The 12,608-nt window shown below is 42.3% G+C and overlaps 2 protein-coding genes across 3 annotated transcripts in view; one reads left to right on the plus strand and one right to left on the minus strand.

The window, feature by feature from the left end:
- Window positions 1–1,566, plus strand: part of bin3 (bridging integrator 3) — a 40,971-nt gene extending 39,405 nt beyond the window's left edge. For both annotated transcript variants that reach the window (XM_014160141.2, XM_045703109.1), the window contains one exon: window positions 1–1,566. In XM_014160141.2, coding sequence (XP_014015616.2) covers window positions 1–147 — 147 coding nt within the window. In that variant the 3' untranslated portion in view covers window positions 148–1,566.
- Window positions 1,561–12,608, minus strand: part of acsl2 (acyl-CoA synthetase long chain family member 2) — a 27,164-nt gene continuing 16,116 nt past the window's right edge. Inside the window, exons 2-21 of the mRNA XM_014160140.1 lie at window positions 11,065–11,318; window positions 10,261–10,375; window positions 10,092–10,156; window positions 9,853–9,954; window positions 9,558–9,657; window positions 9,259–9,437; window positions 9,038–9,070; window positions 8,883–8,934; window positions 8,583–8,656; window positions 8,213–8,290; window positions 7,977–8,111; window positions 7,740–7,874; window positions 7,546–7,641; window positions 7,366–7,438; window positions 7,165–7,253; window positions 3,635–3,751; window positions 3,386–3,529; window positions 3,188–3,289; window positions 3,002–3,073; window positions 1,561–2,506 (exon numbers count right to left, since the gene is read on the minus strand). Of these exons, the coding sequence (XP_014015615.1) occupies window positions 2,366–2,506; window positions 3,002–3,073; window positions 3,188–3,289; window positions 3,386–3,529; window positions 3,635–3,751; window positions 7,165–7,253; window positions 7,366–7,438; window positions 7,546–7,641; window positions 7,740–7,874; window positions 7,977–8,111; window positions 8,213–8,290; window positions 8,583–8,656; window positions 8,883–8,934; window positions 9,038–9,070; window positions 9,259–9,437; window positions 9,558–9,657; window positions 9,853–9,954; window positions 10,092–10,156; window positions 10,261–10,375; window positions 11,065–11,316 (2,154 nt within the window). The 5' untranslated portion in view covers window positions 11,317–11,318 and the 3' untranslated portion in view covers window positions 1,561–2,365. The remainder of the gene's footprint in view (window positions 2,507–3,001; window positions 3,074–3,187; window positions 3,290–3,385; window positions 3,530–3,634; window positions 3,752–7,164; window positions 7,254–7,365; window positions 7,439–7,545; window positions 7,642–7,739; window positions 7,875–7,976; window positions 8,112–8,212; window positions 8,291–8,582; window positions 8,657–8,882; window positions 8,935–9,037; window positions 9,071–9,258; window positions 9,438–9,557; window positions 9,658–9,852; window positions 9,955–10,091; window positions 10,157–10,260; window positions 10,376–11,064; window positions 11,319–12,608) is intronic.

Consider the following 12,608-nt stretch of genomic DNA (forward strand, 5'->3'; position numbering starts at 1 on the left):
GTGGTGTACTTCACAGAGATGCACAATATCTTCAGTGAGTTGACGGATCAGATCGACCAGGCAGGGCTGACTGATGAGCAGAGGGAGAGGGAGAACGAGGCCAAGCTGAATGAACTGCGTGCTCTGTCCATTGTCGCTGATGACTGAATGAGAGAGAGGAGAGAGAACACCAAGAAGGGGAAGGGCTCGCTCTAAACCTCTGGCCTTGCCTCCTTTCACACCTCAGTGAATGGATTTATCTTTTTCAGGATCTTTCTCACTGTGAAAATGGACCGCTTTGGTCATAGCCTAATCATTAATAGCTTTCTTGCACTAATCTCCTCTCTCTCTCTCTCTCCTTCACTCTTCTCTCTCTCCTTCACTCTTCTCTCACCTGACCCTTTCCTAACATCTAAAGAAACACAGAGCAACTCAAAGCATTTTAACTGCCACATTTACCAAGCCATCAGCCAAATGCTATTATCATAAGCCAATATGTATATATTTTTTAAATCATGTAATGAAACCGTTCTTCTAAGAACTAATTTGTGGTTCACACCATAGAATTACAAATAGTACTATAGATTTATAAGATCTCTGTGGGTCACACCTTTCTTCTCAAAGCTGCATACTCAGTTTGAATCTGTTTTCTAGTCATTTCCAAATCAAGGTATGTACCAAAACATGCATTTCATCAAGTCTATGTATACCAGGAAATACATTTATTGAAACAAATTTGATAGTACTGTATGCGGACTAGAGGATGAAATGTGACTCAGGGTGGTGGGTCATAAAAGCTACATTAATTTGAATCGCTCCATTTCTGTGTTATTTACTATATTTCCCCTCAGGGTTTATGCACACTGATCTAGCCTGTGCATTGTGGACCGGGAACTTATTTGTTGAGGTAAAAATGATATTGAAAGTTACCTGTAGTATTTAACACTAGCCACTCCAGCTTCCTGACTATGGATATCATAAGTCAATGTCATTATTCTTCAGATCTGTGATGGTGCCTGTATAAAGTAGTGTCAACATTTTTCTTTGGCTGTTGCCTAATTGTCCCCTGCTTTTGAAAGGCTAAGGAATAATCTGACATTGTCTTAGACTGAGATGGTCCTTTTACCCTTCTTGTTCTTCTTCACATAGGTTTCGAGGACTTGCTTTCCAAAACCAATGCTGTTTCTCCCTCTAGTGGCACTTACAGTTCATTGTTCATTTGACCATATCTACGTTCTGTGTCAATTTGTCATGTTGAGGGAAACCTCTCTTGCCTTTTCTTTGTGGACAGCTATGCACAAAATGCATTTGACTAAATTAGCATAGATTTTTTTTAACTTTTCTGACAGGCCTGGTTCTAGTTTATTTAACATTATTATTATTATTATTATTATTATTATTATTATTGAGTGAGAAACTTGACATGTAATCTGTTAAGAGGGGGATTTATTATCATTTTTGTTGAGCTATGTTACCATCTGTTTAGACATTGTTTTCAACTTTTTCTATGAACAATCATGCAATACATGGATTGGAAGAAGGGTTTCCTTCATTGTTCTTCAACTAAATAAAACTGAATAATGACAATCATCATTTCTTTATTCAGGAAAACGTACAAGAATATTTCTACATTATTGGGAATTGTTAGTTAAAATAGTGGCTAGTGAGCCTATTTCATCAGCATTCTTAATGTTTACCGCTAAAAATATACTTACCATTTACAAATTGACTATTTAATGGAAACTACATAAACAATAAAGGGGAACATTTCACTTTAATCCCTCATATGACGGTGGTCTGAGCTACTGTAACTCATTCACTGAGAACACTAAACAGTCATATCTAGAATCAGAGTAAGTAATGTACACTTCAAAAGCAGCCTTCCAGAGGTTTAGATTCTCTATATTAATCAGAAGGACGGAAGTGTGATCCAGGAGGCCAATAACAGGCCCAGGTAGTGCCTACTTGCAGGCCCAGGTAGTGTCTACTTGCCCACTGCTCTCTACAGTGGAGCTGTAGCTATGGCTAGGTTTTCTGCGTGGACAACATTGGAGCAAAAATAGTTTGTTCCCATTCATTGTTGTTCCTCTGTCTATGATATGTAAACAATGAAAATACATTTAAACATACTGATGTACAAGAAGCAGCATGGTGTCGAACTGAAAGTGGAGTCAAACTGAAATTCCCTGAAACCGTACCAAACGTGTTTGATAGTATTTGTGCTAAGTACTGTAGGAATGGCTGTTGTCTTGGCTACATGCTCAGTTTTTAGTACTATAGACAGTGAGATCCAGCAAACTGCATATCTTTGTCTAGTGACAGGAAACATACAGTTCATGTAAATGTCAGTGGAGTGAGTGAGTGTATTACATTGGATTGAGGTCTACTAGATGGCTGTTGTGCTGTACATGTTTGTGATTTGTTCCTGGAAGACCCTGCGGATGTCCACTCGTCTGCTCTTCAGAGTGGGGGTGAGAAGGCCGTTGCTAACACTGAACATCTCTGGATGCAGGTGCAGGTCCTTCAGCTGACGGTGAGGAAAGAGATGGCAAAACTATCACTGTTGTCTTTGTTGTATTCATTTTCCTGTTACACCATGTTTTATGTCTTCATATACCATGGCACCATTTGTTATAAGTACGAAGTCAATGTATGAATGTATTCAGCTTCAGGGTTCAGCTTCTACCCCCACGCCATAAGACTGCTGAACAATTAACCAAACGGCCACTGGATTATTTACATTGACAGCCCCCCCCAATTTGTTTTTTACACTGCAGCTACTCGCTGTTTGTTGCCTATGCATAGTCACTTCACCCCTACCTACATGTACAAATTACTTCGACTAACCTGTACCCCCCTGTATATAGTCTTGTTATTTTATAGTGTTACTTTTTACTTTAGTTTATTTGACAAATATTTTCTTAACTCTTTCTTGAACTGTACTTTTGGTTAAGGGCTTGTAATTAACCATATACATGTTGTATTCGGCGCATGTGACAAATACTTTGATTTGATTCCTCACCTGCTCAAAAGACTTCAGCCCAGCTTCCTTCCCCACGGCTGTCATGTCTTCTAACACTGCTTTCTTCACATCCTGTAGTGAGACAAGATTTCAAATCAGTATCTGTTGAGTTGATACAATCCAACAACGGCACACATGGTAAAGTTGCAGATGGCCTATTGTGTGAGCTACGGTGACGTCACATACTGGATGCTGGCAGAGCTCCTTGTAGGATCCAATGATTCCCCTCTCCTTAACCCAATCAATAAACACTTCTGGGTCTGGCACAACAATACCAATCAGGTGAGACTGGAAACAAAACATAAAACAGTGTGAGAATGATGGTATGTCCCAAAAAAAGAACTATCCTCTGATAGTGAATATAAGAGTACCGGTATCTCATACCTTTAAGCTGTCACCGTGCACAAAGACCTGTAGCACAGGGACACAACGCATGTAGACATTCTCAATCCTTTCAGGGGCAATGTACTCTCCCTGGGACAGCTTGAAGATGTGCTTCTTTCTGTCTATGATGCGAAGTGTCCCGTTCTAACAGGAAAACATACGAACACACATTCACATACAAATGTATATGACTTGACTGACTGGTGTATCTAGTGATCATATTTTGTCCTATATTGTAACCCAGCTCACCAGTAACCACTGGCCCACATCTCCACTGTGCAGCCAGCCATCACTATCCAGGGCCTCTGCAGTTTTCTCCTCATCCTTCAGGTAACCCCGGAACACACTGTGGCCACGGATACAGATCTAACAAAGCATAAAGGTAGGAACAGTGTTAACCAATTTGTTCCCAAATTAACCCATTTGTTCCCAAATGTCACTATGAAAATCTTATGCCATTAGTAACACTAACATGTAATCCATATTTATTATACACAGTTGAAGTCGGAAGTTTACATATACCTTAGCCAAATACATTTAAACTCAGTTTCACAATAACTGACATTTAATCCTCGTAAAAATTCCCTGTCTTAGGTCAGTTTGGATCACCACTTTATTTTAAGAATTTGAAATGTCAGAAAAGAGAATTATGTATTTCAGCTTTTATTTCTTTCGTCACATTCCCAGTGGGTCAGAAGTTTACATACACTCAATTAGTATTTGGTAGCTTTGCCTTTCATTTGTTTAACTTGGGTCAAACGTTTTGGGTAGCCTTCCACAAGCTTCCCACAATAAATTGGGTGAATTTTGGCCCATTCCTCCTGACAGAGCTTGTGTAACTGAGTCAGGTTTGTAGGCCTCCTTGCTCGCACACGCTTTTTCAGTTCTGCCCACAAATTTTCCATAGGATTGAGGTCAGGGCTTTGTGATGGCCACTCCAATACCATGACTGTGTTGTCCTTAAGCCATTTTGCCACATCTTTGGAAGTATGCTTGTAGTCATTGTCCATTTGGAAGACCCATTTGCAACCAAGCTTTAACTTCCTGATTGATGTCTTGAGATGTTGCTTCAATGTATCCACATAATTTCCCTATCTCATTATGCCATCTATTTTGTGAAGTGCACCAGTCCCTCCTGCAGCAAAGCACCCCCACAACATGATGCTGCCACCCCGTGCTTCACGGTTGGGATGGCGTTCTTCGGCTTGCAAGCCTCCCCCCTTTTCATCCAAACATAACGATGGTCATTATGGCCAAACAGTTCCATTTTTGTTTCATCAGACCAGAGGACATTTCTCCAAAAAGTATGATCTTGTCCCCATGTGCAGTTGCAAAGTGTAGTCTGGCTTTTTATGGCGGTTTTGGAGCAGTGGCTTCCTTGCTGAGCGGACTTTCAGGTTATGTCAAAATAGGACTCGTTTTACTGGGGATATAGATACTTTTGTACCTTTCCTCCAGCATCTTCACAAGGTCCTTTGCTGTTGTTCTCGGATTGATTTGCACTTTTCGAACCAAAGTACGTTCATCTCTAGGAGACAGAACGCGTCTCCTTCCTGATCGGTATGACGGCTGCGTTCCCATGGTGTTTAGATTTGCGTACTATTGTTTGTACAGATGAACGTGGTACCTTCAGGCGTTTGGAAATTGCTCCCAAGGATGAACCAGACTTGTGGAGGTCTACAATTTTTTTTCTCAGGTCTTGGCTGATTTCTTTTGATTTTCCCATGATGTCAAGCAAAGAGGCAGTGAGTTTGAAGGTAGGCCTTGAAATACATCTACAGGTACACCTCCAATTGACTCAAATGATGTCAATTAGCCTATCAGAAGCTTCTAAAGCCATGAAATTATTTTCTCCAATTTTTCCAGCTGTTTAAAGGCACAGTCAACTAAGTGTATGTAAACTTCTGACCCACTGGAATTGTGACACAGTGAGTTATGAGTGAAATAATCTGTCTAAACAATTGTTGGAAAAATTACTTGTCATGCACAAAGTAGATGTCCTAACCGACTTGCCAAAACTATAGTTTGTTAACAAGAAATTTGTGGAGTGGTTGAAAAACAAGTTTTAATGACTCCAGCCTAAGTGCATGTAAAATTCTGACTTCAACTGTACATACATACACACATATACATACATATAGTATCAGTCAAAAGTTTGGACACACCTACTCATTCAAGTGTTACTTTAAAAAAAATGTACACTAGATTCTCTCAACCAGCTTCATGAGGACCACCACAGGAAAGGAAGACCCAAAGTTACCTCTGCTGCAGGGGATACGTTTATTTCAGTTACCTGCACCTCAGATTGCAGCCAAAATAAATGCTTCACAAAGTTCGACATCATAACATCAACTGTTCAGAGTAGACTGTTTGAGTCAGGCTTTCATGGTCGAATTGCTGAAAAGAAACCACTACTAAAGGACACCAATAAGAAGAAGAGACTTTCTTGGGCCAAGAAACACAAGCAATGGACATTAGACCTGTGGAAATCTGTCCTTTGGTCCGATGAGTCCAAATTTGAGATTTTTGGTTCCAACCGACGAGTCTTTGTGAGACGCAGAATAGATGAACTGATGATCTCCGCATGTGTGGTTCCCATCATGGAGGAGGTGAAGTGACGGTGCTTTGCTGGTGACACTGATTTATTCATTATTGAAGGGCCACTTAACCAGCATGGCTACCACAGCATTCTGCAGTGATACACCATCCCATCTGGTTTGCGCTTAGTGGGACTATCATTTTGTTTTTCAACAGGACCATGACCCAACACACCTCCAGGTTGTGTAAGGGCTATTTGACCAAGAAGGAGAGTGATGAAGTGCTGCATCAGATGACCTGTCCTCCACATTTACCAAACCTCAACCCAATTGAAATGGTTTGGGATGAGTTGGACCGCAGAGTGAAGGAAAGCAGCCAACAAGTGCTCAGCATATGTGGGAACTCCTTGAAGACTGTTGGAAAAGCATTCCAGGCGAAGCTGGTTGGCAGAACGCCAAGAGTGTGCAAAGCTGTCATCAAGGCAAAGGGTGGCTACTTTGAAGAATCTAAAATATACTAAAAAAATGTTGGTTACTACATGATTCCATATGTGTTATTTCATAGTTTTGATGTCTTCACTATTATTCTACAATGTAGAAAACCCTTTTTTGCTTTGTCATTATGGGGTATTGTGTGTAGATTGATAAGGGGGATACATTTTTTTAATAAAAAACATTTAGAAGGCTGTAACGTAACAATGTGGAAAAATTGCATTTCCGAATGCACTGTATATAAAGTTAGAGCCACTGTATTTTCCCATTGGTCACAAATGTGACCGCTAAGATATTTTCATATGCCATGAGCATCATGGATTCACTCTATTGAAAATTAAGTTCTTTCAACCCTTTAAACATTACATTTACAAAGACCATATTAAAAAATTTAACCAATCTATTTGTTTTTTCAAACTGTTGAATACAGAATTCTGGTGTCAAATTCATCTGTAAAAGTACGCCTTGTGGTCTTGTGACCATTTTGAGAAATCATCCGAAACTTCTCTGAATCATACTAGACACCTTTATAATGCATAATATGACTTATTTGTTGATAAATACAACTTTAACTTCTCTAGAGCCTGTAAATTACCCCCCAAGAAAATCTCACCATTGTGACCAAATGGGTTTTAATATAACCTACGATACACAACAGCCAGGGGCATACATTTTTTCTTGGTAACTATCTCTGACTCACTATGTTGTAGAATAGCACCGTAATACCATTATGCTTTTTAACCACCTCACCTCTCCTTCTCCGTTCTTGGTATAATAGTTCATATCAGGGATGTCAACCAACTTCACCATTGCACAGGGCAGGGGAGCGCCAACATGGCCTGAGACACACAGAGTTTCAGAGTATAACCAACACGCAGACATGGGTATCACGGACTAGTCGTTTCCAGATATACGTGGATAGTTTCCCCATTGTCAGAGTCAACCCCTTACCTGCACTCCAGTCTCCTGGCATGGAGAAGGTGCAGCCTGCTGTGCATTCAGTCTGCCCGTAACCCTCAAAGATCTACACAGAGCAGGAGGAACATTCCACATCATCAAACCTCACATACCCACACTCCTATCAGAAATAAAAACACGCACTTAGTCTGAGCTCTAGGCAGGCATTCTCACCAGACAGCCGAGGGTGGCCCTGAGGAAGGAGAGCACGGTGGGGGAGATGGGGGCCGAGGCAGTCAGGATGAACCTCAGATTACCTCCTAAATTAGCCTGAAACGCATGGAAAAAAATAGAATTCCATTACATCTAACAAATAGAGTTTTCTGAAAGGAGACGTTGGGCCACGTTCAAAGTGTTCAGTGACTGACCTGAATCCTGTTGAATACCAGCCTGTCCCACAGACTGTTGTTACGTACAACCCCACTGCTGAGCTCAGCCTGCTTCCTCCTCACTGCGTAGTGCAGCACTGCCCGGCGCAATGGGGACGTCACAGACCCTAAGATCTACACACAGACACGTATTCACACACAAGAAAGCATAGAAAATAAAAGGCTATATAATTTTTTTTTTTTAAGTATGTTTGGTATCATAGGATTTGGACTGACCTTGTCGTAGATGCGGTTGAGTAGGCGAGGCACCACTGGGAAGAAAGTGGGTTTCAGAGTCTTAATATCGTCCATGAGTAGGGAGATATCCCCTTGGTAGAATCCTACCCTGGCCCCATGACAGAACATGGACACCTGAAACAGACGTAGGAGAATTTAAAGAGCTGTCTGACATGCCCCGAGTCCCCAAGACAGACACATACATGTATTATTGTAATCAAAAGAGGGTGCGCTACCTGAATCATCCTCTCAAACATGTGGGCAAGAGGCAAGTAAGAGATTGACACGTCTTCTTGCCGAATAAAAAATGACCCCTGTGAAATGGAGAGAGAGAGAGAGAGAGAGAGAGAGAGAATTGATACATAAAACGGTTACACAGTGGATAATAGAGGTGGCATACCAATTGAATATGCAATCTAGATTTTACAACAGCAATTAGATGTGCAGTGTATCTTTAATAATGGGTCAACTATTTCTATTAAACATCCCATTTATCACAGGAACAGATTGAGAGAGATGGAACGAGAGATGGAGTGAGATAAATAGAGAGAAAATGGAGCTAGCCATGAAACTCCTGAATTTCAGACAGAGGGAGCCAGAACAGACCTCCAGGATCTTAATAACAGAGGAGGAGTTGGAGGCGATGTTGCCGTGGGTGATCATGGCTCCCTTCGGCTTTCCTGGCCAAATAAACAGAACACAGTTTAGTTCGGAGGAGGGCATTACTGCACGGCTCTGTGCAGCACAAGAATTCATCTCATAACATAATGAGAGGTTGTCAGTGGGCCCCCATGGGCACATCTCTAGTAGCGTGGGTAAAAATGCTTTAGTATATGATTAACATGCAGGGTAGTGGGGGTAGGCTACTTGAGGACTCACACAGAGATCTATAAAAACAAATGGTACCTGTGGTTCCACTGGTGAAGCACACGACTGCCAGGTCCTGGGGTTTCGGGGGCTGCAACAAAAAGACAGATGAATGACAACAGGATCAAAAACAGCAGTGAAGCAACAAAAACTGTCAATGAGACCTTATCAACATTCAACAGAGGAAAACTCACCATAGGATCTTTGAGGTTCCGTCGTCCAAGTACCTGCAAAATGCAGGGTCACGTCACACTGTGATAGTCTGTGGTAATCAAGATGTCTTCTAATCTAACCCCATGGAAAGGGACTTCTCTCTTGTGTTTGTCATGTTGATCCAATGTCACAACTAAAGAAGCTGGCATCTATTCGAGCAATTCATCATCTTTACATTATCTGCAGCTACACCTCTGCTCACCATGAGCTGTGTGAGTTCTAGGATCTCCACTCCACAGTTCTTGCCCCTCTCCACTATGGCATCACTGCAGTCATTAAAGAGCACCAGACAGGAGAGAGTGGGTGTTGCACCTTTCTCCTTATTCACCAGAAGGGACTCTGCCTTCTCCTCCTTGTCACAGATCACCAGTGAGATCTCCGCTAGGAGGTGAAACAGCGACAATCAACATGAATAGTTATAGGCCAGTGGTATGGGAGTGTACTGATAATATATACATTTCCCCATTCGCCATCTTTTGGAGCAGAGTATTCCAGCCTTACCCAGGTTGAGGATATGCACCATGGCCTCCTCTCCAAGTGTGTCATACAGGGGCACCACGGCCATAGAGAAAGTGTAGCAGGCCAGCTCTGAAATGATCCACTGCCACCACCAGAGGGAGACAGAGCAACACTATTAGAACGACAGATCCCAGCCTGCTTCCTAACTGATGCTTGGTCACTACATTGCTGGGGTTCTACAAGGACAGTGCTCTAACAGACAGGGAAGCCTTAGGGTTAAACATCATGGCATTTCACTACATAAAATAATAGGGAAGGAATGTGTAGCCTTCTGTACCTCTGGTCTGTTCTGGGCAAATATTCCAACAAACTGCTCAGGGTTTGGTTGGCAGCCTTTGCCCAAAAGCCCAGAGCCCAGCACCTGTGCCTGTTCAGCCACCTGAAACAGAGAACAATCAGACAGAAACAATAATACAATCCTTGAATAGAGCTTGAGCATATTTTTGTATGCTTGTATACTTATTGTATACTTGTATTCTCATTGTAAATAGTAATAATGACCAAAGATCCACAGACCTCAGTGTAGGAGATCCATTGGTAAGGTTCCCCAGGTTTCCTGAAGCCAAGGCATGGGCCATTCCCTGTGCATCAACACAATCTCATCAGGTACACTCTGGCATGTCTGGTAAATAGCCCATGTCTGCTTCTAACTAGCCTGTTAGTCCACTGTGTCCGGCTCACTCACCTGCCACCCTCAGTCCTCTCTGGAACATGTCATAGGCTGTCCTGGTGTCATCATAGTAGAACTCCAACAGGGCATCGTCCTTGAGCAAAGCTGAACGCCTCCAATTGGGCTCTCCCTGCAACACAGACTGCATAAAAACTCTCCCTATCCAGCTCTTTAGCCTTGTTTATACTGAGGGCTAACATGTGTCCTTTGTCCTGATCTTATCTATATTCTGATTGTGCCCACATTGTAGCTGTTGCACCTACACATGGCAGTAAAATGTGTCTCTTATCCAACCACTGTGTCCACATATCCTGGTCCCTCCCTGTATGCAAATTAATTGACAAAATGCTTTCTAAATAATATTTATTGAATTATTTTAACACATATTCATGCCATAAGTCAATGGCGTCACTTGTCAATGATTTTAGAGGGCGGGATAAAGATGATTTAAATGATTTCACTGTCCAGATCTGTCTACACTTGCAAGGTATCCAGACACAATGGTGTAGGACTACCTCCGGGGGTTGTCAGGGAGATTTGATCACAATCCGATCAATGCGTCTTTTAATCATCTACACCTGTTTAAAAATGTTGGCACAATCAGAATGTGGACAAAGGACATATGTTAGAACCAGGTATAAACAGGGCTTGGGATGTAATCAATGTTAATTAGTTATTATAACTGAAATCCAAAACACTATGATGAATACAACTGCTATCCATCACACAAACGAGCACTTGACTGTTCTGAATAAATATAACTCGTACTAATCTCTCACTCAGCTGCTCCTTGAAGCGTCCAGAACATAATGCTCTCACCTGTACAGCGATAGACTGGGCATTGAGATCACAGGGGGGCTGCATGGGCCGACGGCGGGTCACCAGCCAGTATGCAGTGAGGGAGGCCAGAGCCCCTATACCCAGCAGAGAGGAGGGGGACCGAGAGAGGGACGAGAGGGAGAAAGAGGATGACGAAGGGAGAGAGGGGAGAAGGCTCCAGAAGTCCTCCCTCACAGGTCCCCGAACCCCCCCACTGGAGTGAAGGGACTGTAACCACTCCTGAAAATGCATAGCTGTGAGAGAAAAAGAGAGAAAGAGAAATGAGAGAGAAAGAATGAGCGTATTTGCCTGAATGAATGAGAGAAATGTAATGAGAGTGTAACACTGAAAGGGTGTCACATTATCTAATGATTGGAGACAGGAGCAGGAATACGTTATAGGGGTTTTTATTTTCTCCACCCAAACAAAAGAGTGATGTGTAAACCTCCAAATAATACACGGGACGAGACCCATAAAACAAGTGCACAAATCCACGTAGCATGGAAGCCGAAACAACGGCACAGGTACTCACAGGACCAACGGACATTGTAACAGAGGGCACATATATAACATACTAATCAGGAAGAATGGGAACCAGAAGTGCGTACTGAGACAAGACAGTCCAGGGTTGGTAGTAATGAATCCAGTTCAGTGACGCCTAGAAAGACCTCCGGAGCTGGTGAACGGAATGAGCAGCAGTACTGGGGGGGGATCCATGAAGGGGAAGGAATTACATCCAGGAATTCTCAACAAACTTGTGAAAAGATGTCCACATAGGTGCTATTGTACTTTAGAAACAGAACATAAAGCTAGCTAAACTCCCCTATACAATAGCATTCAACATGTCAGTTTCCGGGCTGAGAGGGGTCAATCTTTATGGTACAAATAAGAATTAAAGTGACTGAAATCCTATACAGCACAAAATGAATACAACAAAATTACAACAAAGAAACTTGGCCACTAAAACTAAATACTGCAACATCCCGTTTTGATTATTTTAAAAAGCCCAGCTGAAGCACACTGGCCCTCAGGCTCAGCAGACAGATAGGGGGACTGAGGAGTGAATGAATGGCTGGGGTGTATAGGGGAGAGGGACTCGGAAGTAATCATGATTGGCTAAACAGAAAGAGGCACTATTGAGGTTACTCTCAGTCATGCTGTGTCCACTGACAGAAATGAAGCTAGAGAGAGGAGAGAAGAGAGAGAGAGAGAGAGAGAGAGGGAGCGAGTGAGTGAGCGAGAGAATAGATGCATACAGTAACAGAGTTTGGTGGCGAGATGGGGTGAGGGGGAGGGACAGTGTGGTGGCCCGTAGGTCCACCCTCATGTTTCCCTGCCAGTCTGTAATTGCTCACAACCAAACCAGTGTGAGAGAAAAAAACCTGGGCACAATACATTAACCCAAACAAATGTGAAACCAACTTACATCTACTAAAACATTTCATTTTCACACCCTCCTGTCTTCTAAAATCTCTTATGTCCCTCCAAAATATGAGTTTGCCCACCGTTCCACTTCCTCCCCATCTGCACATGGAATTCACTTC

The sequence above is a fragment of the Salmo salar genome, chromosome ssa20 (assembly GCF_905237065.1).
Source record: "Salmo salar chromosome ssa20, Ssal_v3.1, whole genome shotgun sequence".
Taxonomy (NCBI): Eukaryota; Metazoa; Chordata; class Actinopteri; order Salmoniformes; family Salmonidae; genus Salmo; species Salmo salar.